The sequence below is a fragment of the Oryzias melastigma genome, linkage group LG19 (assembly GCF_002922805.2).
Source record: "Oryzias melastigma strain HK-1 linkage group LG19, ASM292280v2, whole genome shotgun sequence".
In the NCBI taxonomy this organism is placed as follows: Eukaryota; Metazoa; Chordata; class Actinopteri; order Beloniformes; family Adrianichthyidae; genus Oryzias; species Oryzias melastigma.
Genome location: NC_050530.1, coordinates 567528 through 594251, shown reverse-complemented (window position 1 = coordinate 594251; position 26724 = coordinate 567528). Strand labels below are relative to the sequence as shown.

The 26724-nt window shown below is 40.6% G+C and overlaps 4 protein-coding genes across 5 annotated transcripts in view; 1 reads left to right on the top strand and 3 right to left on the bottom strand.

The window, feature by feature from the left end:
- The window catches only part of csdc2a (cold shock domain containing C2, RNA binding a), a 10466-nt gene extending 9857 nt beyond the window's left edge, over positions 1-609 (bottom strand). Inside the window, exon 1 of one of the 2 annotated variants that reach the window (XM_024284631.2) lies at positions 479-609. The gene's annotated coding sequence lies outside the window, so the exon portion shown is untranslated. Of the gene's footprint in view, positions 1-413 lie in introns of both variants that reach the window. The other variant, XM_024284632.2, reaches the window with a different exon arrangement.
- Positions 610-1933: 1324 nt separating this feature from the next.
- On the bottom strand, positions 1934-13197 carry aco2 (aconitase 2, mitochondrial). Its single transcript, XM_024285175.1, has 17 exons — positions 13070-13197; positions 11133-11269; positions 10788-11046; positions 8768-8860; positions 8537-8695; positions 8231-8381; positions 6912-7016; positions 6453-6544; positions 5760-5865; positions 5529-5686; positions 5391-5464; positions 5209-5320; positions 4859-5137; positions 4597-4788; positions 4295-4427; positions 4095-4216; positions 1934-3022 (listed from the first exon to the last, which is right to left on the bottom strand). Exons 1-17 carry the CDS (start codon positions 13103-13105, stop codon positions 2885-2887), a joined length of 2346 nt encoding a protein of 781 aa, XP_024140943.1. The 5' UTR covers positions 13106-13197; the 3' UTR covers positions 1934-2884.
- A 989-nt stretch (positions 13198-14186) lies between these two features.
- On the top strand, positions 14187-16142 carry phf5a (PHD finger protein 5A). The gene is made up of 4 exons (XM_024285192.2): positions 14187-14345; positions 14620-14643; positions 15718-15884; positions 15960-16142. The coding sequence occupies exons 1-4, from the start codon at positions 14294-14296 to the stop codon at positions 16047-16049; spliced, it is 333 nt and encodes a 110-aa protein (XP_024140960.1). The 5' UTR covers positions 14187-14293; the 3' UTR covers positions 16050-16142.
- Positions 16143-17836: 1694 nt separating this feature from the next.
- Positions 17837-26153, bottom strand: tefa (TEF transcription factor, PAR bZIP family member a; the record flags this gene model as incomplete). The annotated part of the gene is given in 5 exon segments (XM_024285307.2): positions 17837-18797; positions 18951-19162; positions 19455-19675; positions 21087-21467; positions 26073-26153. Coding segments are annotated over 5 exon segments (912 nt in total). The 3' UTR covers positions 17837-18775.
- Positions 26154-26724: the final 571 nt, after the last annotated feature.

Below are 26724 nucleotides of genomic sequence, written 5' to 3'. Positions count from 1 at the left end.
AGAAAATTTGCCGAGTTTGTGGCGGAGCTGCTGGTTTGGGGAAGTGGTCCTGATGCTGAGGATGAACTCAAACATCAGAGGATGGACTGACAGCAAACACCATAAAGGATCCAGAAACTTGACAAACGGAACAATTTATAGTCCGGATTTGATGGCGGGATGGAAATAGGAGGAGGAGGAAGAAGGAGGAGGAAGGAGGTCTGAGGAGGAGACAAAAGGCCACGCGCCTCCTTGAGGAGCATCAGCAGGAGGAACGCGTCCTCTAAATCAGAAAAAACCTCCAACTTTAACACGAGACGTTCATCAAGAGATGGTTCCGACCCGAAACCCGAAAACAGCTCACAAAACGACTCGGTTCGGAACCCCCGGCTCCGCGGGCGGGTCTTTCCAGAACATTCCTCCGTGACACTCACTCGAGGCGGGAAGGATGCTCCGTTCACCGGCAGGCTCGAACCGCGCGGACGAACGGGTCACTTACGGTCACAGGGCAGAGCCGCCGCCTGCTGATCCGAACCGGATCGTCCGTTTGAAGGCGGAGACGTGGACGGATCCGGGAGTCTCGTGGATGCGGAGCTCGAGGCGGGATGGGAGGGAGGGGTCAAAACAACCCAACAGTCCAGGCTTTGTTCTGACAGAACACTTATTTACGGGATTTATTTGATGTTTACCTCATAAATGATAGTAAAGGATTGTAAATGTGTGTAATAATTACAATAATTCGTCATTTTACACATACAAGCTTAAAAAAACTAATTCAAAAAGTATTTTTATGTATTTTAATAAACTTTCTAAAAAATTATCATTCTGCTAGCTTTTTGGACTATTTTGACATTTACTAAGAATTTTTAGGCTATTTTGGAGTTTAGCAATTTTTCCAGCTACATGCTAGCTGTTTTGGGTAACATATTTATTTATTTATTTATTTGCTTTTAGTTTTTTAGGCTAATTCTGATTTAGCTCATATTTTAGTTGGCTATCAGCTTCTGTGACTTTAGCATCTTCAGCAGCTAAGTTTAGCTTTCTAGTTCATAATAATGCTAAAAAGTTACGGTTTTAAAGTATATGTACTTGTATTTGTAGTTTATGTATTTAATGTAGTTTTAGAGTTCAATAAACGTTTATCCTGTTCAGCCGGTGACCTCCTCAGAGGTGTTTTGAATTTTGTCCCCTTATGTGATTCAGTTTGACACTCCTGGTATAGAACATTAATAAAGAAAATTAAGTCTATAATGACATTTCTGAGTATTTACGCCATTATTGTGCCTTTATGTTAGTTTTAATCTGTTTTCAATCAATCAAGATACTTTATTAATCCCCTGGGGGGAAATTCATTGTTTTTCAGTACAACCAAGAACAAGACAGTTCAAGGTTTCCTGCGGAAGCGTCCACTGAGCGGCGCCCCTTATTAAAGTTTTAAATCAGTTTGAAGTATTTTATGCTTTGGATGACTATTTAATGTATTCTGCTTTCCTTGTACGGGACTTTCAGCCTCCTTGGCTGATGGTGGAAAGAGCAGATTCAAAAACGCAGTTGGAAAAAGATTTTAGGTGTGACACAGAAGCTGCACCTTCAAGACCACATGCTTCAAGCTGCGCCCCATTCTGATACAGTCAAATTGATCCATGAACATCTTCGTTTTCCTCATCTGAGCTGGAATCTGGATCACCGGTAATGTGAAGTTGGAATGTGAGACTATGTAAACAAAAGGATGATGGGTAATGAGGGCAGGCTTACTCTGCAGTTCAGAGGTGAATTTCTAATGAACTCCAGCCGCTCTGCAGAAACTATGTCCTAGAAAACGACTCAGGTTTGTGGATTTTGGCTAAAAACTTCATCATTTTTTGATCTGTCTACACTGAATTTACTCGGGAGCTTCTTCAAATTTATATTTTTAACAGTTATTTGGTGAAAAGCAACAACAAATGCAACCAGATAAGATCAGTGATTTTTTATTTTACAACCCATCAGAACTTCTGTAACACAGAAACGATTATGTGGGAGGAAAAACATCCAAATGCACACAGACACTTTACACAAAGTGGTTTTGAAAGGCGCCGCGGCTGCAGCCGTCATCTGTTGCATTACGATGGGCGGTGACGAGAAAAAGAACCTTTATAGTTCTTTAACAGATAAAAACCGATTTCCTCCATTTGTGCTCCTCGACAATCCTCTCCTTTGGAACAAACAGCATCATTTCTTTCAAAAATGGCATTTCACCCCACAAAAAAGGGTTTGACATTAAAAGTGAATCAAATGAGCAGAAGAAGCGTTCAGACTGACTGCAGAAAAATAAATAAAGAATGGAAGTGTTCGATCTTGTACGGAACGATTGAGGAGAAACAAAAATGAATCAAAACTAAAATATGGGTCCATTTGTTAAGAAGAAATGCAAAGAAAATAACCTTTAACGCAGGAAAGAAATGGATAAATGACCATTAATGCTTTCTGTCAGAAATACACATCATTTTTAGAGATCAAGTAATTTTTTTGAATATTTAGTACTGACAGATATCAGCTGATTGTTGCTTTTAGAGGAGAATTTTGGTTCTGCTACCTGCAGTACCGCGCTACAGCCACTAGAGGGCTCCAAGTTAGAACCTCAGATTAAATCCGATCCAGAGATGCTGCCTGATAACTGAATGAAGCAGATTTTGGTAGAGAGGAGGGCTCATATTCGGCGCCTCCTTTGAGTTTTCAGAACCGAGCGTGGAACCGATCGTCTCGTTTGAGAGAGCAGCTCAGGATCACGTTAAATGATGAATGAAGATCGAACCGAAGAACAGGCAGCGTCGATGTTAGCTTGAAGCTCAGAAATATTCCTAATTTGTTCCTACGTCAGTCTAAGCTTCAACCTAATGAAACCGTTTTACATTCGGAGTCTTCCTCAGTGGCGCTGGAGCTCCTTCATCCTGTTGAGGGCGGAGCCGGCGCGGAACCACTCGATCTGCGTCTCGTTGAAGCTGTGGTTGAGCTGCAGCGTCTCCTCGCTGCCGTCGCTGTGCTTCACCACCGCCGTCAGAGGCTGCGGAGAAAGGCAGGTTGAAGCGGAATCTGTCATGTTGGAGCGCATGTGTCAAAGTCGAGGCCCGGGGGCCGGATCCGGCCCTCTGGGCAGTTCTATTCGGCCCTCCAGATGGTTTTGTTTTATTGTTATTAATGACCAGATGTTATCTTATTTCTAACTTGTATAATTTTGACAAAATATATTTTTACGGAGAGTAAAATATTAAAAGTTATTTAAGGTTTAAGTTGATTTATTCTGGAATAATATTCCTGATTTTTTATTATTCATAATTATGTTGAAAGTTATTTTTACGTTTTTTTTAAATTAACAATCTGCTAGCTTTTTGGCTATTTTGGAGTTTAGCTAAAAATCAGCTACATGTTAGCTGATTTGGTTAATTTAGGCTTTTTTCAGTTTTTTTATAGTAAATTTGGGAGTTAAGTATAGAATAAAATAGAATAGAAATACTTTATTCATCCCAAGCTGGGAAATTTGGCTGTTGCAGAATTAGACATTTACAGAAAAATAAAGATATAAAGATAAACATTATTTACAGTAGATTAAAAGAATGGATTCAATAAAGAAAAACAAAGTGTGGATACTGCACTGAGTGGAATATGAGCAGTGTACAATTTAAGGCCGTCGGTCTGTTACCAGTCCGTTGATTAATTATCTATTACAGAGTGATAAGGTTATATAATCTTATTGTATACGGAAGTTTAGCTAATATTTTAGCCACATGCTAGCTGTTTTGGCTAATTTAGGCTTTTTTTCTGTTTTTTTAGGCTATTTTTAAACTTTTTTTTCAGCTACATGCTAACAGTTTTGGCTAAAATTTAGCTGACTATCAACTTCAGCATCTTTAGTGGCCACATTCAGCTTCCAGCATTCACTATAGCATTATTGTAGGTAATGCTATATATCTAGTTCATAATTATGTTAAAAAATTACAGTTTTAAAGTGGTAAAACTTTAGTTTTAGAGTGTTGAATAACCTGCGACCTAAGGTGTGTTTTGGATTTTGGCTCCTTGTCCGATCGAGTTTGACTCCTCGCGTTAGCGGATCGGTTCCTCCCGGCGAGAACACCGACCTTTCCTGGAGTGAAGGTTTTGAGTCCTCGGATGGAGATCTTGTCATCGGGGCGGATCCGGTCGTAGTCTGAGGGGTTGGAGAACGTGAGCGGCAGCAGGCCCTGCTTCTTCAGGTTGGTTTCTGAAACGGGGCGGTTAGAGCGCGTCTTTAGGGGGAGACTTCACCATCGAACCGTGAACTACAGGAAGTGGGCCGTACCGTGAATCCGAGCAAAACTCTTGACGATGATGGCTCTGCCTCCCAGGTGCCGGGGCTCCAGCGCCGCGTGCTCTCTGCTGGAGCCCTCGCCGTAGTTGTCGTCCCCGACCACGACCCACGACAGCCCGTTGGCCTGCAGAGAACAGGAGGTCATCACTGATGTTGGGCTTTTGATTTGTGACATCATAAAAGCTCAAATCCAACTGATCGCTTTTATCTTTGGGACTAAGATCTAAAAACGCTCCTGGTTCTGTCGTTCTCGTCTGACAGTAGCCCTCCTCTCTGATGACATGGACCCTCACCTTGTAGTGGCGGGCCACGTCGGGGACTCCTCCGTACTCTCCCGTCAGGTGGTTCTTGATCTTGTTGACGCCGTCGTTCTCGCTGTTGACGGCAGCGATCAGCATGTTGTTGGAGATGTTGTCCAGGTGACCGCGGAACTTGAGCCACGGCCCCGCGGCGCTGATGTGGTCGGTGGTGCACTTCCCCTTCACCTGCAGGGACAGGAGCCGACGTTGGCGCATGGCGGCGGACGCCCGAGCCGTGCGCGTCGCCTGGACTCACCTTGATGAGGATCTGCATGTCCTCCAGGTCGCCGCCGCTCCACTTGTCGAAGGGCTCCAGCAGCTGCAGCCGGTTGCTGGACGGGCTGACGTTGACGGCGAGGCCGCTGCCGTCGGCGGGCGGGTGCTGGTAGGTGTCCTGGCCGGGGTCGAAGTCGCGGGCGGGGAGCTCGTCCCCGTTGGGGGGGTCCAGCTTGAACTTCTCTCCGTTGGAGGCTGTGAGGTAATCGGTCTCAGGGTTGAAGTCCAAGGTGCCGGCGATGGCGAGGGCGGTGACGATCTGTGACGGAGAGGGCGTGGTTTGGTGGTGAAGCAGAGACGTGTTTGGCAGGGGGGTTGGCGTGGACTCACCTCAGGAGACGTGACGAAGGCGTGCGTGGCGGGGTTGGCGTCGTTCCTGGCGGTGAAGTTCCTGTTGAAGGACGTAACGATGGTGTTCTTCTCTCCCTTCTTCACGTCGCGCCTGAGAGCACAAACAGCCGGTGAGCTCGCCGTCAGAGGCGGAGTCATGCGACCGGAAGCTGCGCAGATACCTGTCCCACTGGCCGATGCAGGGCCCGCAGGCGTTCGCCAACACCACGCCGCCGACGTCGCTGAGGATCTTGGCCTGCAGGAAGAGGTTCCCTTCATTGTGCTGTCAGACAGACGCTTCACGTTTCTGCGGCACTCACGTATCCGTCTCTCTCGATGGTGGCGCGGATCTGCTCGGAGCCGGGCGTGACGGTGAACTGGGCTTTGCACTTCAGGCCTTTGTCCAGAGCCTGCTTGGCCAGAGAGGCGGCGCGGCCCATGTCCTCGTAGCTGGAGTTGGTGCAGCTGCCGATCAGACCTGCGGGAGGAAACGGATCCTGATCGACCGCACGCCGCGTAAACCCAGACGCTCTTCTGTTTGGGGTTCTCACCAACTTTGACCTCCAGAGGCCAGCCGTTCTGTTTGGCCACGGCGCCGACCTCCGACACGGGGTGGGCCAGGTCCGGGGTGAAGGGTCCGTTGATGTGGGGCTTCAGCTGCAGAGAGGAGACCACTTTAGAGAAGATGAAGACGCTTTTAGCAACTTCTGAGGAGAATGAAGCAGCTGGTGCCGCCATGTTTGATTTTTCTGCTTCTACTATTTAATTCAGACAAAATTCCATCTGCATTGATTTCATAGCATGGAAAGCTATCTCATGTAAAAGAAAACTTTATTTACAATCTATTTCATGACAAAAAGAAAAAACAGGCATTTTTCCATGGAAAAGACTTATTTTAATTAGGGTTTTAATAATTATGAATTAATCACAGACGCTTTAGCACTTTTTTATTATCTTGTTAAAAAAAAAGAAGCTTCAGCTGAGATCTAGTAAACATTAAAGACTCATATATTCATGTAAAAACAACGTTCCACTAAGACTGAACGCTCTACATCGAATGTGGAAGCAACATGTTCATAGAGTCCATTGAAGTTTGATTTATTCCAATAATCTATCAAACTCTCTTAACCAAATTCAGTTAAAATCCCAGCTAAACTCACAATATTTGTCTTTTTCTGATATTTTCTTAAATATTTTCTTGAATTTTTGTTCCAATGATTCCAGATATTCTCTAGAACACAAACCTCGTCCAGATTGAGTTCGATGAGCTGGTCGTACTCGCAGCCTTCGTCTGGAACCAGCAGGTCTTTGTGCTTCTCAGACAACTCAGCGATCGCTGCAACAAAACGCATCACGAAGAACTAAAAACCTTTTCCAGAAGGAGGCTCGGATCTCACAGCCATCCACAACCTGCTGGTAGAGGACCTGTTTGCTTTATCTTATTCTGAAGGAAGTTTTATTCTGAAAAACTGCTTTAAAGGAAAATCTATTTCACATTTAAATCTAGAGTTGAAGCAGAAGTTTAACAGAGAATGAAGATTCAATAAGAGAAAGTTTTCTGGTTTCTGGAATTTGTTTCTAATTGGACCACATTAATGGTAAAGCAGATTTTTTTGGGAAAACTGAAGCTAAATAATTCGGCTGTTTCAGAAAAACGTTTCTCCTTGATATGAACGCGGTTTGTGGTTTATAAAGCAGCGTACCTCCACGGCCAGTCTTCTCCAGGTACGTCCTCATGCGGTGGTTGTACGGGAACACGGAGGTGGTGGCGCCAATCTCGGCTCCCATGTTACAGATGGTGGCCATTCCTGCCCAGCAGACGCAGAAAAGGGAGAAACGGAGATTCACTCGTGTGTTTGAGAGCTTTAAGGGTTTCAACTCGTTTTTAAGTCATGATGATGCAGTTTTTAGTTAAAATAGAAAATCCTGTGTTGTTTTTTTGTAGAATAAAGGTTTGCTGATTTGTGGATAAATCAGGGGGGTCAAACTCAATCAAACAAGAGACCAAAATCCAAAACACACCTCAGGTCGCGGCTGAACCGGATAAATATTTATTAAACACTCTAAAACTACATTTTTACCACTTTAAACTGTAATTTTTTAACATAATTATGAACTAGGTATATAGCATTACATGTGATAATGCTAGTGAGAATGCTGGAAGATAAATTTGGCCGCTGAAGATTGTAGTGCTGGTAGCTAAAGATACTGAAAGAGATAGCTAAAATCGTTGGAGCTGATGGTTGAAAATGCTGAAGCTGATAGCCAGCTAAAATATTATCTAGATGCCAAATAAACATAAAAGGCTTAGGTTAGCCAAAACTGCTAGCATGCAGCTGAAAAAATATCTAAGCTCCAAAATAGCCTAAAAACCTGAAAAAAACAGAAATTAGCCAAAATAGCTAGTATATGGCTGAAGTATTAGCTAAACGCCCAAAAATCTCAGTAAATGCCTAAATGGTCTAAAACGTTAGCAGAATGCTCATTTTTAAAAGTTTGAAACCATAACTTTTTAACATAATTATGAATAATAAAAAGGCAGGAATATTATTCCAGAATAAATCAACTTAAACCTTAAATAACTTTCAATATTTTACTCTCCATAAAAATATATTTTGTCAAAATTATACAAGTTAGAAATGAGAGCAGGATAACATCGGGTCATTAATAACAATAAAATCAAATGATCTGGAGGGCTGATAGAATTACTCAGAGGGCCGGATCCGGCCCCCGGGCGATAACCTGCTAACTAGCAAACAAACCAACAGGAGCTGAAGAGGCTGAAGTTCATCTCAAACGCTTAGACACTTCAGAGTCGCCGCAGGAGTTTCTCGTAAAGTTAAAGAGTAAACCAAAAAGCCGTCTGACCTGGTCTGACCTCCTGCTGTTTAACCTCTTATCTGAATTGATGCAGACAGGAAATGCAACTCAACCTTCCAAAATAAGACGGATTTATTCCTGTTTACATTTGAAAATGGCTTTTTTTACTGTTTAACCTTAAAATCAGAATGTAACTCCTGACCTGTGCAGGAAATGGAGTCGACTCCGGGTCCGTGGTACTCCACGATGGCTCCGGTTCCTCCCTTCACCGTCAGGATGCCGGCCACCTTCAATATGACGTCTTTAGGAGACGTCCAGCCGGAGAGGCTGCCGGTCAGCTTCACACCGATCACCTGGAGCGCGATAAAAAAGGACAAATTTGGATGCTTTTTCTGCTTCTGGCGGACCGCCGTCCTCCTGGCTGAAGGTCATTCCTTCAAAGTAATCGAGAAACTCGCCAACGACGAAACAGAACAAAAACAGAAGTTTTTCTTAAAGTTGCACCAACTTTGGGACATTTCAGCTCCCAGGGAATTCCCGCCATGACGTCCACAGCATCAGCTCCGCCCACTCCGATGCAGATGGCGCCAAGCCCGCCCCCGTTTGGCGTGTGGGAGTCTGTGCCGATGAGCATCACTCCGGGGTAGGCGTAGTTCTCCAGGATGATCTGCGGAGAACGATCCTCCATTTTTGAGACTGTCACTGAATCGGTTCATGCGGAGAGAGATCAGAGTCACACCTGATGGATGATTCCAGAACCGGGTTTCCAGAAACCAACTCCGTACTTTGCTCCGGCGCTGGACAGGAAGTTGTAGACCTCTTCATTCACTTCCTGTCAAAAACATCCGTCTTTTAGGGAGATTCTTGGAGGTTTTTCTGTCCTGCAGCACCAGAATGTTTTCACAATTCTCCTTTATTTCTGCTCCTTTGAGCAACAATTTGAGCGTCGGCACAAACTCAAAAACTCAAATGAATTCTAGGCTTTGTGAACGACCCCTCCCTAAAGACTAACAGCATCACAGCGGAAGAAAACCTTAAAAAATGAATGGGACCAAAACTAAATATTTATAAATCCACAAACGAAACCAAAACACACGAGTCAGGGATATCCAAAGGAAGTTTGACATTATTATGGGATGGCTACAATGGACATTTTATGGCAAAGTGTGATATAAGGCTGCCACAAACGATCATTTTAGTACTCAACCAATCATAGATTAATTTTTCTGATTAGTCGACTAATTGGATCATGTGCAAATTGGATGTAAAGCACAAATCCTAACTATCATTAGCTTTAAGCTAACTGAAAACCACCTATATATCATTACCTGCGATGATGCTCGTGTGAACGCCGTAAGCTGAATTCTGTCGCTCAAGATGCTTAGCTGAAAACGCTGAAGCTGATAGATAGCCAGCTAAACTCCAAATAGCCCAAGTTAGCCAAAACAGCTAGCAGGGAACTGAAATACTGTATTAGTTAAACTCCAAAATAATCTAAAAAAAGCCCAGTTTAGCCAAAACAGCTAGCATGTAGCTGAAAAATTAGCTCGACCCCAAAATAACATAAAAAAACCTAATAAATGCCAAAATAGTCCAAAAATCTAGCAGAATACCAAAATAACTTTCAACTTTACTACACTCTGACTCCATATAATATAAAGTAACGACTAATCGACTGTTACATTAGACTATTTAAATAGTCGATTAGTCGACTAATCGTGGCAGCCCTCGTTTGATATTTGCTAATTTTCCAATTTTTGCACAATATGAGAAAATAAAACTCCTGTTCAAGCGATTTTTATGAAATTTCCCTCATGCCATCAGCTTAAGTTTACAACCACAAGTAAAGTTTGGTTGGCCTTTGACCTCAGGAAGAGACCATACTTAAACTCCTCTTGGGGTTTTCAAAGAACCGCCTCCCAACTCCTGCAGCATCATTGGAAAGCCACTCGGGAAAAATGTTGCTCACATATTTTTTTCCCGGAATATTCTAAAATGCTGTACATCTCAAACTAGCGGCCCCCAAGTTCATATTTGCAGCCCCGCCTTAATATGAAAGTTCAGTGTCTACTAAGCAATATCTCCTGCATGTCCACGCTTCTCTGATGATAGTTGTGTGTTTTATTTGTGATGTTTCAGCTTTCTTTATATTTATATTTGCTATTGTTGTTGAATCTCAGAAAAGTCCTTAGCAACAGTTGCTACCGTCGTTAGCTCATGACGTTTCACAGGACACGCAGAAGATTTTGTTTGGTAGTACAGAGACATGAACAATATGATTCAATAAACGTGTTCAGTAGGCACAGACAATGGACCAAAGACATATTTATGGCACAATCGGAACCCCATACGGCCCAGCCTCAGCCAGGCTCCGCCCTCATTTGTCCCAGGGTAAAGTGAGTTTGAGAACCCTGTCAAACATGAATCCTTGGCTTAAGCTGAACAAAATGATATGACATACAATATTAACCTATAAGCAATATGGGCGTGGTTAACAAAAAACCTCTGTTGCTAAGGAAATTCAAATATTTACTTTCACTGATTCTTCTAAAAATAACATCAACCTGTTCATTACCTCCAGACAACCAAAAACATATATGGTTGCTATGGAAAAAAAACAACAGAAAAGTCGCCATTTTGAAAAAGTGAAGATCTGACCAGCGAGGCAGAGGGGGAGGGGCGTGTAGCAGCCGCTCAGCCAGTGAGGGCGGGTCAGGACAGGGCACTTAAAGGTTTATTTTCATAATCACAATCCTCACCTTTGCTCTGGCTAAGTCTTTCACGCCGCCGGTCTGCGCTTCGATCAGATGGTCGCAGTGGATGGTGGAGGGAACGGCCACCCTCGGCAGCCCGCTGCTGATGAACTGCAGCATGGCCATCTGCGCCGTGGCGTCCTGCATGGCCACGCGGTCGGGGCGGAGTCTCAGGTAGGTGCGGCCGCGGTCGATGTCCTGGTTGTGGGGATCGTCCAGGTGGCCGTACACGATCTTTTCTGAGAGGGTGAGCGGCCGGTTGAGCCTGAGGAGAAGCACTGAGGTTTCAGAGGGAATTCCAGACGGCGTCACACGTGAACATAAAGGGGGAAGTAGGAGAGAAACACTCACCTTTTCCGCACAATTTCAACATTAGACTGGAGCTTGTCATAGCTGACGTAGGAGGTGGGCTCAAAGCGGCTCATCGCCACTTTGGCTCTGTAGGCTGCTGCCACGTGCAAACGCCGGACGCCATGGCCCAGAACCACCTGAGGACAGCATGACCGGCTGTTCAGAGCAGGCAAACAAAAGGAGACCCTGCAGACCAGCTCAGGTGTCATGTGTCAGCACCCCCCCTCCCTCACAAATGTCTACTCCAACAGAGGGAATCCTGGGAGTCTCCTGCCGACTTTCTCTGGGGAAACTAAACTTTACAGTTTTCATAGTCAATAATTACAGGGAAAGAAGGGAATTCTGGGAAACAACCCCAAACATAAAGTTATAACGCCCTGCAATTACGTAACTGAACTCTTTGTAGACCCGTTAGAGCACATGTGTCAAAGTCAAGGCCCGGGGGCCGGATCTGGCCCTCCGAGTAATTCTATCCGGCCCTCCAGATCATTTTATTTTATTGTAATTAATGGTCCAATGTTATCTTGTGCTTATTTCTAACTTGTGTAATTTTAATAAAATAATTTTTTTATGGAGAGAAAAATATTGAAGTATTATTCATATTTATGTTAAAACGTTAGAGGTTTAAAGTTTTAAAAGTTAGCATTCTGCTAGCTTTTTGGAATAGTTTGGTATTTACTAAGATTTTTAGGGTATATTGGCATTTAGCTAGTATTTTTAGCTACATGCTAGCTGTTTTCGCTAACGTTTTTTTTTCTTGTCTGTTTTGGGGTTTAGCTAATTTTTATTCTAATTTACGCTTTTTTCGGTTTTTTAGGCTATATTGCAGTTTAGCTAATATTCAGTTACATGCTAGCTTTTTTGGCTAATTTAGGCTTTATTCTGTTTGTTTTCTTTTTTTTTTTTTGTCCATTTTGGTGTTTGGCTAATATTTCAACTACATCTTAGCTGTTTTGACTAACCTAAGTTTTTAAGGGGTTTTTTAGGCTATCAACTTCAGCGTTTTCAGCTATTAGCTTCAGTGATTTCAGCAATAAGCTTCTACGTTTTTAGCTATCAATTTAAGCATCTTCAACTACCTGCACTAGCATCTTCAGCGGATAAATTCACCTTACAGCATTCACACTATCATTATCACTGGTAATGCTATTTATCTAGTTCATAATTATGTTAAAACGTTATGGTTTTAAAGTTTTAAAATGTATTTTTAGAGTGTTCAATAAATGTTTATCCTGTGGCATAAGGTGTGTTTTGCATTTTGGCCCCTGTGTGATTGAGTTTGACACCCCTGCCTAAAGTATGATCTGACAGATGAGTCCAAATCCCGTGATTTTTTTCCCCTGATTTAATGCTGTGAATCAGATCTTGTCAGAAATGTTTAGTTTTTGGCTGAAGGGATCAAAACAAACATGTATTTCTGTTTATCCAACCAGTTCACATATATGTACCGAAGTTCAATCCAATATTTACATTTTAGACACCTGACTGTAGTCTTAAAGACGTCATCAAGTGTGTCATTGACAGCTTTAGTCACTAAGTCCAGTTTTTTCCCCCAGAAATAGCCGCTCCAGCTCCTGTCCAGCCGCTCCGAGCTCTAACCTTGCGGTTAACCTTGTTAATCTGAACCAAAACTGCATCGTTAAACCTTCACAGACCGGTTTCACTCCACAACAGATAAGATTTTAGATAATATAGTAAAAGTAGAGACGTGACAGGGCAATAAACAGCTGGGGTCGGGCTGGTTCTCGTCTTCTGGGTGCGTGAGGGACACGATGACCTGACCAGCTAGCTAGGAAAAACTTCGGCGCTCATCCGTTAGCTCTCAGTCCATTAGTTAGCCCGGAACCCGGTACCGCGGGTTTACAATCCATTAATACACATCAGAACTTCGCCGCGTGACAAATGTCATTTAAAAAACACCGTTTTTAGGCTCTTACCTGGAGCCGTGCGACGGTAAGACAGTAAGATGCCATTTTGTTCACTGACAAAGATGTGAGAGCGGGTGTGACGTCACAGAAGTTTAAAACCTCCTCTCTTCTTCTTTGATTTTGATATCTGGTGTAGTATTTACTGCTGCCCTCTAGTGGAAACACATCGGAAATACAGCAGAAATTTCACAGAAACAGTTGTTACTACGGTATTTCTTACATTTATTTTACTGACGTGCAATAAAATTAAAAAATGCTCATAAAAACAAAATTAAGACAAAACGTTTTAAATAAAGAGACTTATAGCTAAAAGGAATGAGTTAATGAAAGTTTAGTGTCAGACACATAAAATATATGTGTCTTCACTTCAGCTGATTGAAATAGCAAAACGTTCATTTTTAAACGAATTTTTACTAGATTTTTTTAAAGCAATGTTTGCATTGTGTGTGTGGAATCAAATATATGGACAAATAGTTTACATTTGCAAAATGTTTGGTAATCAGTCAATCATCATTGCTTGATTTAAAAAAGAGGAATGTGACTGAAATGTGCCTTGTTTATAAATCGATAATAAAAATGTAATGAAGCAACTTCTTTTTACAGTCTTTGTCATTTTCTGACCATCAAAACGCTGCATGTTACCAGAAAAAATGCATCTCTTAAGTAAGAACATGAATTGCACACCAAAGAGCTTATTTTACTATTCATTAATAAATAAATAGATAAATAAATAAATGTATGTGGAAAAATTCACCATAAATCCAAAATAAAACCTAAACTTCGTGGGATGTTTGATATATTAAACCGGGATTAAAATACTAAGTCAATAACTAATTTTCTTGCTTAAGCTGTTGAAGTCCTTTATTTATAAAATGACTATCATACTAAAATATCTGGTGCAGGTATTCAGAATATGTTTGGAAAAATGAAACAGATAATGTCACTTAAAGCAAAAATCTTTTAGGTTTTTACATATTTAAAACAAATTATTTAAATCTAGAATGTACGAATATAATTTACATAGGTTATTACTAAACAAAATAATATTTTTCAAGCATTTTCCTTATTTGTTTAATTTTCCTTTAATTATTTTTGGCATGTTTGCGTGACATTTTGAAAAATGAGTTCATACGTGTGTCCAGTAGGTGTCAGTGTTTAGCCGTTAGCTGCTTTTAGCTTCCACACACAAGCAAGAAGAAGAGCCGGAGCAGCGTTTGCTTGTCGTTAGCTAACATGGCTAAACATCATCCAGATTTGATCTTTTGTAGAAAACAAGCCGGAGTTGGTAAGTTTGAACGTAATTATTTGTTTAGTATCGAAAACCTAAAACTATATCGAAGGTAATTTGAACGATTCGTGGTTTACTTCTGATGATTTAACGCTCGGTTAGCATGTACGGCATGGAGGTTCAATGGAACTGTTAGCATGGTGCTAGCCTCTATCTGTGTTTTACTTCTACATTGCTAAATGTTCAGCTTTTATTATTAATATTTATTTAAAAGATGTATTTTAAACAGTGCAAACTACCCTTATATTAATCATCTGTTTTTTATCAACAGCTATCGGGAGACTTTGCGAAAAATGTAAGTATTTTTTTATATTAATTTGTTAACTAAACGTAAATAAGAGTGCCTGATGTTATCAGTTTATAGTTAATATTCGTAAATAATAAAACAACATCTCAAAGCCATGTTTTTTTTTATTAAATCAACATAAAAAAAGATGATCTCTTGTCTTTAGGATAAATATTAACCGCGGTGCATCATGGAATTGCTGACCATCTGTGAAAGCACTTTTAATTTCAGAATAAAAGCTCTTTCTGGGGAAAATACTATTCCAATTCCTACTATACTAATAATATTCCTGACATTTTATTATTTATAATTATGTTAAAAAGTTAAAGTTTTAAAAATTGGCATTCTACTAACTTTTTGGACTATTTTGGCATTTACTAAGATTCTTTAGGCTATTTTGGAGTTTAGCTAATATTTCAGCTGCATGCTAGCTGTTTGGCTAATTTGGGCTTTTTTCTGTTTTTAATGCTATTTTGGAGTTAGGCTAATATTTACATGCTAGCTGTTTTTTGCTAACTTTATCTTCTTTTCTGTTTTTTAGGCTATTTTGAATTTTTGTTATTTTTTAGCTACATTTTAGTTGTTTCAGCTGTTTAGTTTTTTTAAACTATTTTGGACTTGCATTCACTGTTTTCTGCTATTAGCTTCAGTGATTTCAGCTATCAGCACTAGAATGTTCAGTGGCAAAATTCAGCTAACAGCAGTCACACTAGCATATATATATATATATATATATATATATATATATATATATGTAGTTCATAATTATGTTAAAAGTTTCTGTTTTAAATTTTTTACATCTTAGTTTTAGACTATTCAATAAATGTTGATCCTGTTCGACCTCAGGTGTGTTTTGGATTTTGGCCTCTTGTGCGATTGAGTTTGACGCTCCTGATCCAGCCTGTAAAGTCTGTGTGTTAGGAGGTTAATTTTACCTCAGTAAGAAACTAACAAGCAGGAAAAGAGCTTCAGTGTCTTGATGTCGTTTGTCTTTCTAATATCATAGAGGTGTGTTTTAATGACTTTAATGGTGTTAAATGATGGAAGAGATTAACCAGCCTGTCGTTGGTCTGCTCCTGTCAGGCGATGGAAAGTGTGTCATCTGTGATTCGTACGTGAGGCCGTGCACGCTGGTGCGCATCTGCGACGAGTGTAACTACGGCTCCTATCAGGGACGCTGCGTGATCTGTGGCGGTCCCGGAGTGTCTGACGCCTACTACTGCAAAGAGTGCACCATTCAGGAGAAAGACGTGAGTCTCCCGGCTCCGAAACCGCCGTTCAATCCAATGAAGCCGTTTTCACGTCTTTGCTCTGTTTTTCTGCAGCGCGACGGATGTCCGAAAATCGTGAACTTGGGCAGCTCCAAAACCGATCTGTTTTACGAGAGGAAGAAGTACGGCTTTAAGAAGAGGTGAAGAAGAAACCCAAGTCTTTAACTTTTCATTTTTGTTCCCAAACCTCCAAGAAAACTGTTTTGAATTGTGAATAAAACTCACTTTTGTACCTCAGTCTTTGTGATTCTTCTTTCTGTTCTTCAAAGAAAACCTGTTAAGAAGATCTAGTTCACATAAACGTGTTCTCACCTTTTCTACATTAAAGAAAATCGTTTTACTTTGATTCCTAAAATCCACCTGATGTTCTGAGCAGCTTCAGATCTTAGAGTTTCAGTTGCAGATTTGTTTGTTTTTCTTATTTTCTCAATATTAAATTTAAATTGAGATTAAATTTAGTACAAAGAAGAAAAATATATATATAAAAACTTGTGATTAAAAACATTTTAGGGTTCAGTCAAACAGCAGCTTTAAAAATCTGCAACTTTCAGATTCATTTAAGCAAATTTTTATATTTTCTGACAATAAAATCAGCTTTTTAATTGATGAAAAGTGAGGAAATAGTTCACATAAGTATAATTCTGACTTTTAGAAATTAATAGATCAATAATCAACCATTAAAGGTAGAGATCAATCTAACGCACGTGTCAAAGTCAAGGCCCGGGGGCCGGATCCGGCCCTCCAGATCATTTTATTTTATTATTATGAATTGTCCAATGTTATCTTGTGCTCATTTCTTACTTGTATAATTTTGACAAAATATATTTTTATTGAGAGTAAAACACTAAAAGTTATTTAAGTTGATTTATTCTGGAATAATGGCGCAGTGGTTAGCGCTCTTGCCTCACAGCGAGAAGGCCCCGGTTTGACTCCCGGCTGGGACCTTTCTGTGTGGAGTTTGCATGTTCTCCCCGTGCATGCGTGGGTTTTCACCGGGGACTCCGGCTTCCTCCCACCGTCCAAAAACATGCTTCATAGGTTAACTGGTGACTCTAAATTGCCCCTAGGTGTGAATGTGAGAGTGAATGGGTGTGATTGAGGCCCTGTGACAGACTGGCGACCTGTTCAGGGTGTTAGCATTCTGCTAGCTTTTTGGATTGTTTTGGTATTTACTAAGATTTTTTAGGCTGTTTTGGAGTTTAGCTAATATTTTGGGTACATGCTAGTTGTTTTAGCTAATTTAGGCTTTTCTGATCTGACCCATAAAGCTAAAGTCTGCTAGCTTGACTCTAATGTATAATGGGATTTCCCATAGGAGGGCTAATGCTAACGCTCAGTCGACCTAAACCACAGGTGTCGAACTCCAGGCCTCAAGGGCCGGTGTCCTACATGTTTTCCAACCAACCTGCCTTTGAAGCTCCTTATTGGCCAAACACACCTGATCCAGGTAATCAGCAGCAGATGAGGCAGGATTTCTGGAAAACCAGTAGGACGTCGGCCCTCGAGGACTTGATGAACATCTTTATAAACTCAGACATTAATTTTTCAAACTGTTTGAAGGACATATTTTTAAATTAACCATTAGTGGTCTGAATTCAGTTTTTTTCTTGTAATTTCTTCCTCTGGAATAAGGTGTAATGCTGTGGCACGATCGCCACCTAGTGGCCAAACTGAAGAGAGACAGAACAATTGTTGGAGCTTCTGTTTGAGAATCCATGTAACCCATTACTTAAAATATTACAGTATGTGAACTGTATCATATTAATATGAAAATCAGCAAAACAGATTATTAATGTATTTCTAAACACAAAAAGTGAAAAAAAAGACAAACCTATATAAAGCACGGTGGTGGGAGTATTATTGCTTTTGTTTAATTGGTTGAGAATTTGTAAATAAAAGGATTTCTGCAGAGAAACCAACAAACACTTAAAATCTTTGAATATCAATATTTTATTTCCGTTTCTGCCAAACGTTTCTTTTATTACATTTATGTACACAGACGCACTCAGAAAACAAAAAAAGTTTCTTTACAAAAACTAGGAAGATAACAAAACTGACCTGTTCCAGAGAGGAGGCGGATGCGGCCTCGGTTTCAGAAATATTTAGGAAAAGTTAGCTTATTGTTGTAATAGTCTGTAATGCGTTATTCAAACAAACGGTTTCTGTGGAGTATTCCCACAACAATCCTAGAAGATAAGAGTAAAACGTGGATGGAAGCACAGCCTCAGAAGAAAAGCAGCTTTCCCTTCTTGACCAGCCGACGCTGAAGCCGTCGCTCGTCCTCAGCGGCTCCCGCTAACCGCCAAGTCGACACGCTGCGTTGAAATGGCGTCAGACGAAAAGACACTTAGAGCAGACACCCCCCCCCCTCTTTTATACATATACAAAATAAAACTGAGGCACCAGGATGAAAGAGGCAGGAGGATTATTGGTATCAAAGAACACATTTCTGATTAAAAACTGGAAAATAAAGTATTTACAGCTCATGCGTTTGACTCTACAACTTCTAACAGACGGACTCCCAGAAGTGCGGCTCCGGTCGTGGTCGCTGTAGCAGACAGACAGCTTTGAATCCCCTGAAGAAGCTTATTGGAAAGGTCACAGTCTAAAAGTTACAAGAAAGAGCGTCGTACAATCTGATATGTGAAACTGAAGTCAAAGTCCTTTCAAAATAAAAGCATCACACCATCCGTGGCGTACAAATAAACATCCTCACATTCCTCTCAGCAAAAAACAACAGAAAAAGTGATATCCTAACAAGCCGCTGCGTCTCCATGGCAACGGTCTTCTCTTCCTCCTCGCCGTCTTCCCACGAACACCAATGACTTATTTATTCATCGACCAGAATAAATGAACAAACCGGCGGCTGCCTACTCGTCATCTGGCACCGCACTTGAAAGAGAAGAGAACAAGGATGAATGACAGGGACAGGAAGGGGCGGGGCTTCATTTCAGGGCTTTAAACATGGATATTTTTTAATTCTCTGGAGTCCCCGCCCCTCCGCCCTCTAACTCCGCCTCTAATTTCTTTGTCCTGGTCTCTTACAGGGTTCCAAACTTGGCCTCGTAGTGACCCACGACGTTCTTGTATCGGCCGCACTCCTTCCGCAGCTCGGCGACCTCCGACCTCAGCGCCGCGTTCTCCCGCTCTAAGAAAGCGGCCCGAACCGTGATTTGGTTTTCTTTCAGCCTGCGGGCGTCCCGCGAGCGTTTAGCCGCCATGTTGTTCTTCTTCCTCCTCTGCCAGTATTTTTCGTCCTGAGGGAGCAGACACAGAGAGGGGGGGGGTGTGGTTTTTATCAGGGGGGAATCAGAGCTCAGCCGTGTGGCGCTCCGCCAGACAAAAGCCCTCCAGACTGCTGAGTCACCGTGAGATGCAAGAAGGTTCTCTCCATGCACACTTCTGTTCATGAATTCACATTCTTCCTGTTGCAGCTCGCTCTGCTCATTTTATGTAACTATAAAAGTGGAACAGGAAGTGCTTGAACTGCCAACCACAAAAGCAGAAGCTGCCTGAAAGAGACGGGCTCTGGCTCCTCCCCCAGCGTACCTTCTGCTCCTCGGGCACAAACACCTTCTTGGCCTTCTTGATCATGGGCTGCGGCTTCAGCTCCTCCTCGCTGAACTTGTGCTTGCGCGGGTCGAACAGCTCCCCTCCAGGAACGCTGGACAGCACCAGGTCTGTGGGGTCGGGGTCGTAGTTCACATCGATCTCGATCTCGTCCGGGTTTATCGGGTCGGGCGTCACTCTGTCCTTGGAGGTGGTGACCTCTGAGGGAGGAAATCCGCTCGTCAGGACGTTTCACATTTCAGTGTTTTTATGACCTTTTGAAGGTCATGCATATTAAACATTAAGACCTATTTCACATTTTAGGATCAGAACTGTAGCTTCTTTTTCAACCCATCGGATCTAAGTGGGTCGGATCAGTAACATGACAGCGAAATAACAACATATAACGAAATAACAACTTATAACGAAATAACAACTTTTTTTTTTTCTCAGTTGGAAAAAATGCCTCAACCAACCTAGTAGTCTAATCTTTTGTTATGCCTGTCTTGCGTTTTCTTTGCTCCCCCTAGTGGCAGAATTGCATATTGCGGTCATTTCTTTAAATAACCAAAACTCGCCACAGGAATGGGCTAGAACACGAGAGTCAAACTCAAACGCACAACGGGCCAAAATCCAAAACACACCTTAGGTCGAACAGGATAAACATTTGTTGAACACTCTAAAAACCATAACTTTTTTAACACAATTATTAACTAGATATATAACATTACCTGTGATAGTGCTAGTGCTGGTAGCTGAAGATGCTTAAATTGATAGCTAAAAACGCTGGAGCTGATAGCCAGGAAAAATATTAGCTAAATGCTAAATTAGCCTAAAAAGCAAAAGAATAAAACAATATGTTAGCCAAAAAAACTAGCATATAGCTGAAAAAAATAGCTAAACTTCAAAATACCCAAAACAAATGAAAAAAGCCAAATAGCCAAAACAGCTAACATGTAGCTGAAATATTGTTTGATTCCAAAATAGCCCAAATTAGCCAAAAAAGTAAAAGAATTCAATTTTTACAGCTTTAAAACTGTAACTTTTTAACATAATTATAAATAATAAAAAGGCAGGAAGATTATTCCAGAATAAATCAACTTAAACCTAAATTACTTTCAATATTTTACTCTCCATAAAACTTCCATAAAACTATATTTCGTCACATGTGGACTAGAAACTTCTTTTTCTTCAACATCCTTATATTTTTTTCTCTTCATGATTCAACCAACATCACACCCCTGCTTTAGTGCATTATCTCTTCTTTTTTAAACCGGTGGTGCATGATGATTTGTTCTGTTTATTTCTCTTATTTAGTTAAAAATAATTGTCAAAAAAAATCAGACTTTCAACAAGAACCTGCACAACTTTTAAGGCCCAGATATCAAAATTCAATACTTTTTTTAAAGGTATTATTTTCAAATACAATGCTTTTAAGACTTTAAATACTAAAACTAAGGTGCACCTAGTTAATTTTAACCTAATTTCAACATTTCAACGCTTCTATTTCTGACAGCATCCTGATATATTTACGGTTTTGTGGCACCAAATAACTGACACCATTTCGTCTGCATTTTAGTCTTGACGTAAAAGTGATCTTACCGGTTAAACATCCTCCCGTTAACAGCTCACCTGTTATAACGTCACACGTGGCGTCTGCGTCCGTCTTGTTGATGATCACCACTTCGTCGTCACACTTGTCCAGCTCCTGAATGGGCATCAGAGTCACCGGAGACCCTTTCGCCGGCTTGGCAACCTTGGACTGCGAGGAAGCCGTGACCTTCGCTTTCTCTACCACGTTGACTTCCTCCGCGTCCTCGTCGGGCGAGGTGGGGATCCCGTTCTCCATGAGGAACTCCTCCAGGTCCATGTACTCCAGGTGGAAGGTCTCGCCATCGTAGGGAATGGTCTTGTCCCAGATGGCGGGGGTCAGCGCGGCCGAAGGCCCCATGTCGCTCCCTCCTCCGCCCAGGTCGGCGTTCTCTCCGAGGCCGAGCTTCTCCTTGTCGGTGTCTGAAAGAATGTCGGAACAAAGAAAACGATTAGAGAAAAATGTGTTCTGGGGAGTAAAAATAAATTGTCTTCACCTGAGTCTCAAGGTTAAACTCCTAAGGTGTTTTCAGAGATCACACACTGAAATAAAACCTTTAAACCATTTCAATTAAAGTTTTCCTTTAACCTAAAACAACACTGACAATACTTCAACAACAAAACTACATTTTTAAACGTTTTTTCACAGATTCTTAATATGATGAAATTTTGTTGAAAAGACAATAACATTAACACTGGAGATAAAGTGTTAAAAAACAGCTCAAAAACATAGTTTTTTTAAAATGCCAAACAACCAAAAGAAAGTTAAATCTGTGCATTATTAATCAAATATTCCATCGCTTTTGATAATAAAATATATTTTATGGTAGGAGATATTTCCAAAACATAGCCTAAAATCTTTAAATACGTGTTTAAAACCACAAAAAATTAAATAAATGTATATTTTTTCTAATAAATTAATTTTTTTCTTTATTTTTTTATGCTTCGTCTATTTTTCTTTTATTTCTGTATATGTATGGAGCTAAACTAAGGCAAATATTATTTGAAACCCAAATTTAAAAATTAAAAAAAAAAATTGGTTTGGCCAAAAGAAAAAAAGTAAAATGTTTAAAACTTTTGGCTCAACTAAACTTTGACTAAACTCTTTTTTACACTTTCAAATCTCTTTTTTTCTTGTTTTCAAATGTAAAAATTTCGAAGAAAAAAAAAACAGTTGAAAGTAAAAACTGAATAAAAAGTTTTGATGTTTAAGTTTTGAAACCTATAAAAATTGAGCATTTGATGCTGAAAATAATTAAGTTTATTTTAGAACAGCAAAAAGTTTCTGACTTTCTTATTTTTTTGGCCAAACACCAATATTTTTTTCCGATTTGTTCCATTTGGGTTTCAAATAATATTGGCCCCAATTCAGCACCGTAGTTTATGATCGATCGTTTTCTTTTTCAGAAAAAAAGTTATTTTTTAATTGCACAGTACTGTTATTCCAATTTTTTGTGCCATCTTTTTTTGTGCCATCTTTCCTGTACAGATAAATGTACTGATGACGTGTTAAAGTGGGCGTGTCTAGAATAGTCTAGATATCGGTCCCCTCCATCCGAACAAAAGGACCTAATTTGCCCCGCGGATGAATACCAAGTTTTGTTTTTGTATATTTAAGCACAAAATACCAGATAGTTAGCTTCGTATAATTTATTTTGTGTTTAAATATATGTTTTTTTCCCTCAAACGTGTCCGCTCGGGCTCTCACCATCATCGCCGTCCAGTATGTTCGGCGGAGGCATTTCCATTATTTTCTTTAGAACCACCGGGAAGACGCCCGTCGCCTCCGCGCCCGGTTCCAGCCTGATAAAAACAGACTTTTCGGACATTTTCTCCCCGCTTGTTGTTGTTGTTGCTTCCGTTATCGACCGACCGCAGCTTCGGCCGAAGACGCAGACTCAGCAGTCGCCCCGCTCGCTCGGTAACGTCGACGGTCCCCGTGACACGAATCCTCCGTGAAGTGTCACTCAGACGCTCGTGCCTCTAAAGAAAACTTCACCGACTCACTTCCCCGGGAAATTCACGCGCTTTAGATTTTTTTGTTTGATGTTCGGATCAAACCGCGCCTTCTTCTTAGAAAAAACAGCCTCTCGTGCACAGTCGGCGCATGCGTGTTAGGATTCCACCTCATGAATAGGATAAACATCTCTGGAGTGGGCGGTGACAATCACACCTATCTGCGTTCTCATTGGTTGACCGAGTTACATATCTTTTTACAAGCAAAACGTGACTCCACAGCACAGTCTGTTCATATAGCGTGTAAGTACATCCACATATAGATGGAATGAGTCCTTTAAGACTATATTTATTTATAAACAGCAACACCAGCACAGTAAAGTCAGCGGGAATGGCGCCCGAGAACAAAGCGGGTCTATTTAGTGTTGAACCAGATGTAGTCGGTTCTGTTTGGGGACCTGCTCACGCGCTCACAAACGTGCAGCAGCTGCGCTTACATATCTGCTGTCTCCTCACAATGTCAGGACGGGGAGCAGGGCCTGGTCTGCAGGTTCACACCTTAAATGTTAGGATTCCTGAGGACACCAGGCAAGGACAAAGATCTCCATGTTCTCGTCGCACACATTTAAAGCCTTAAAACTCTCATTTTCAACCAAGAAATGAATAATTCCTGTTATAATAACAGCAGGATGTCAACTCGATCTGAGGCAGTAATAAGCACACATCCTGTCTTCTTAAGCCGATGAGCACATTTGGATAATTGGGTGTTTTCACGTGGCATTTATACATATATTATTAACTATTAAAATCTATTTTCTGGATATTTATTTATTCAAATTTTGCTGATTCATGAGCAGACACAAAAATTTTAGTTTGAAAAAGGTTATGAAAAATGCAGCAAAGGTCATGTCGTGTTTAGGTTCCAAGAGGCTGTGAGCTAGCAGGAGAGCATGTAAACAAAGGGATGATGGGAAATGAGTGCAGGCTTACTAGACGCCACAACACAGAGGTGAATATCCGATGAACTCCTGCCGCTCTGCAGAAACTATTCTAAAAATGATGCATCATAATAATTAAAAGACCACTGAGACACAGATAAGAATGGGACTTTAAGAAAACATAAATCCTAGTTTTAAAACTTAAAAAGATTATGCTTATTGACGCAAAATATACTATAAAAAAACAACATTACCAGTAAAGATTAACCATCAGTCAGCTACACAAAATAAAAAAGAACATGAGCTGACCACAGAACACTGATGATACAGATTCACCCCAACAGCCCGTCTCGTACAAAAAACCTAAACTATAGCAGATTTTAGTTCCAAAACAATCACAACCACCTGTAGCTTCTGCAGAAAACCTCTGCAATATTTATAAGTATTACTTTCCTAAAATGTGAGAAAAATTTGCAACTGATGCTGAATTAAAAATAAAATGTTCTGTTGCTATTTGCAGTTTTCAATCACACCCTGGGTTGCCAGATAAGATTAAAAAAATAAGTAAACACTTTATTTTGCAGAGTAAATTTTTTCCCTGTAATCATATTAAAGTTAAATTATAAAATTTCTGATTTAACTATGCTCTCAAATCATTCCAAAATACATGAACCTAACTACCTCTAACCCACAATAACTGAGAGAGAAAGGAAGTCGTGTGTTCTGGTATTACATATAACCTCACAGTAAACTGAATGCACAGCGACCAAAACTTGGAACCGGTTGGATAGCCACAAAATGGAATCCTCTTAGATCATTCAAAAATGTTCTAAATATATTAAACTGAGGAGTTAGAATAAAAGTCGAGGAACTGTCGTCAATTCTTTATGTTTTACTCAAAACATTTCAAGCATTCAAAGCAGGATGTACATTAAAATCTACATTTCATTAGTTCATAAACCATCAATTTTCTGAACCAGTTGCCAGGTCATAAACATGTCTCCAATTTTAAACCTTACAGTCAAACCATCAATTACTGCCGTTTAGTGAGGACTTCTCACAGTTCAGCTGCAATCTGCAGTCTGACCGCTAGAGGTCACCAAATCCTCAAAACGACTCAGATCAACAAATCATTTCTATGAGAAACAGAACAAACTGCTTCCTGTTGGTGTTTTCTGTCAAAACAATGCTTTCAGATTTTTTTTCAGATTCTGATACACATAATTATTGATAACCAAATGAAAAAATGAGCAGTTCATAATTCATTAAAAATTTCCTAAGTAAAAATCAGAATGTATTGATCCAGAATTCACATTTTTTGCACAATTTATTAAAGAAAAGACTAAAATAATATTTTTTAATAATAAATACACTTTAGCTTCAAAAAGTGTTGATATAAACAATATACTACAAAATATTGGTTAAACAAAAGAAATGAAATCAGTTTTTAACAAATTAAATGTGATGTCAATTTGATTTAAAATAAAAATGGTTAATATTGATCAAAAACAGGGTTTAAAGTGATTTATGATAATTTCAGTAATGAAATTAAAGGGATTTAATCTTGTTAAATGGGCCCAATACAGAAGTCACGTGATTCAGGGGCTTGTCGTCCAGACTGAACCGGAAAGGTCATAAAAACGCCAAATGATGACGTGAGAAAGCTCCAAAACCTCCTTCAGGAGATCCAGCAGAAGATTTCCTCCAAAATTCAGACTTTCGTTTAAATTTTTGCTCTTCAGAATAAACGTCTGCGTATCTTTGGGGGTTGGAAATACATTCAAAACGCCCCCAAAGTGCTCAGCAACATACTTTCGAAAGGCGTTTCTAACATCCCTGGCATGCTGGAGCGTCCAGGACAGAAAGTTCTGGTCACGCGCGCGCTGCTCCATAAACACCATTTTACGCACTAAAGTTCTTAAAGTTCAAAGCGGTTAAATCAGGAGAAAATCCGCAAACATGCGTAAACTTTGGGATCAGTCAAAGTCCGTTCAACCCCGCACACTGCGCGCGTGCGGCTCAGCTGACAGGCATTGCGTAACAGGCGCCCGGGGGTTTGCATAAACATTAACTTTCGCTTTATTTTTATGGCATTTTCTAAAACAAAATCCATGAATCTGCGCAGAAAACTCACCATTATCCTCAAAGTTTGGCAGAGTGAAGGGGTGCTCGAGCAGAGCCCTGAAGATCTCCGGGATTTCGGTTGTCATTTTTTAAAGTTTTAAAAAGTAAAGTGCAACAATTCAAACAGAAATCGAATATAAAATGATTAAAATCACGCCGATAATTACAGAATCCCGGAGGCTCCAACGGAGAGCTGCAGGATTTTAACTGGAGTGAATAAAATCGCCACTCGAGAAGTTACTTAACAGAACCCGCCCCCACAAACGCCAGCAGCCAATCAGGAGCCAGCACTCACTTCTGCCTGGAACAGACGGAACGAGCAGTGGTTCGGTGGTGGTCACGTCAATCACAACCTATCAGCCAATCCTGAAGCAGACTGAGGTTGCTTAAGATTAAAAAAAAAAACGTGTCAACTCCAAGTGAGGCGAACCGTGACATAAGGAGCAAACCTGGACGAGTAAAGGTCTCTGCACACCTAAAATTCACCTGAAAATGTCTTTTTAGAAGAGTTTTAACCAAGTAAAGAAATTAATGCTCCTAAAAACAACAAATGTTTCCTAAAATTATGAAAATAAATACATTAAAATTGTATTTTTCAAAATAAAAGAACCGTATCACTGGGAGTAAACATGAACAACAAAAGGTGTCCACACCTGTTATCA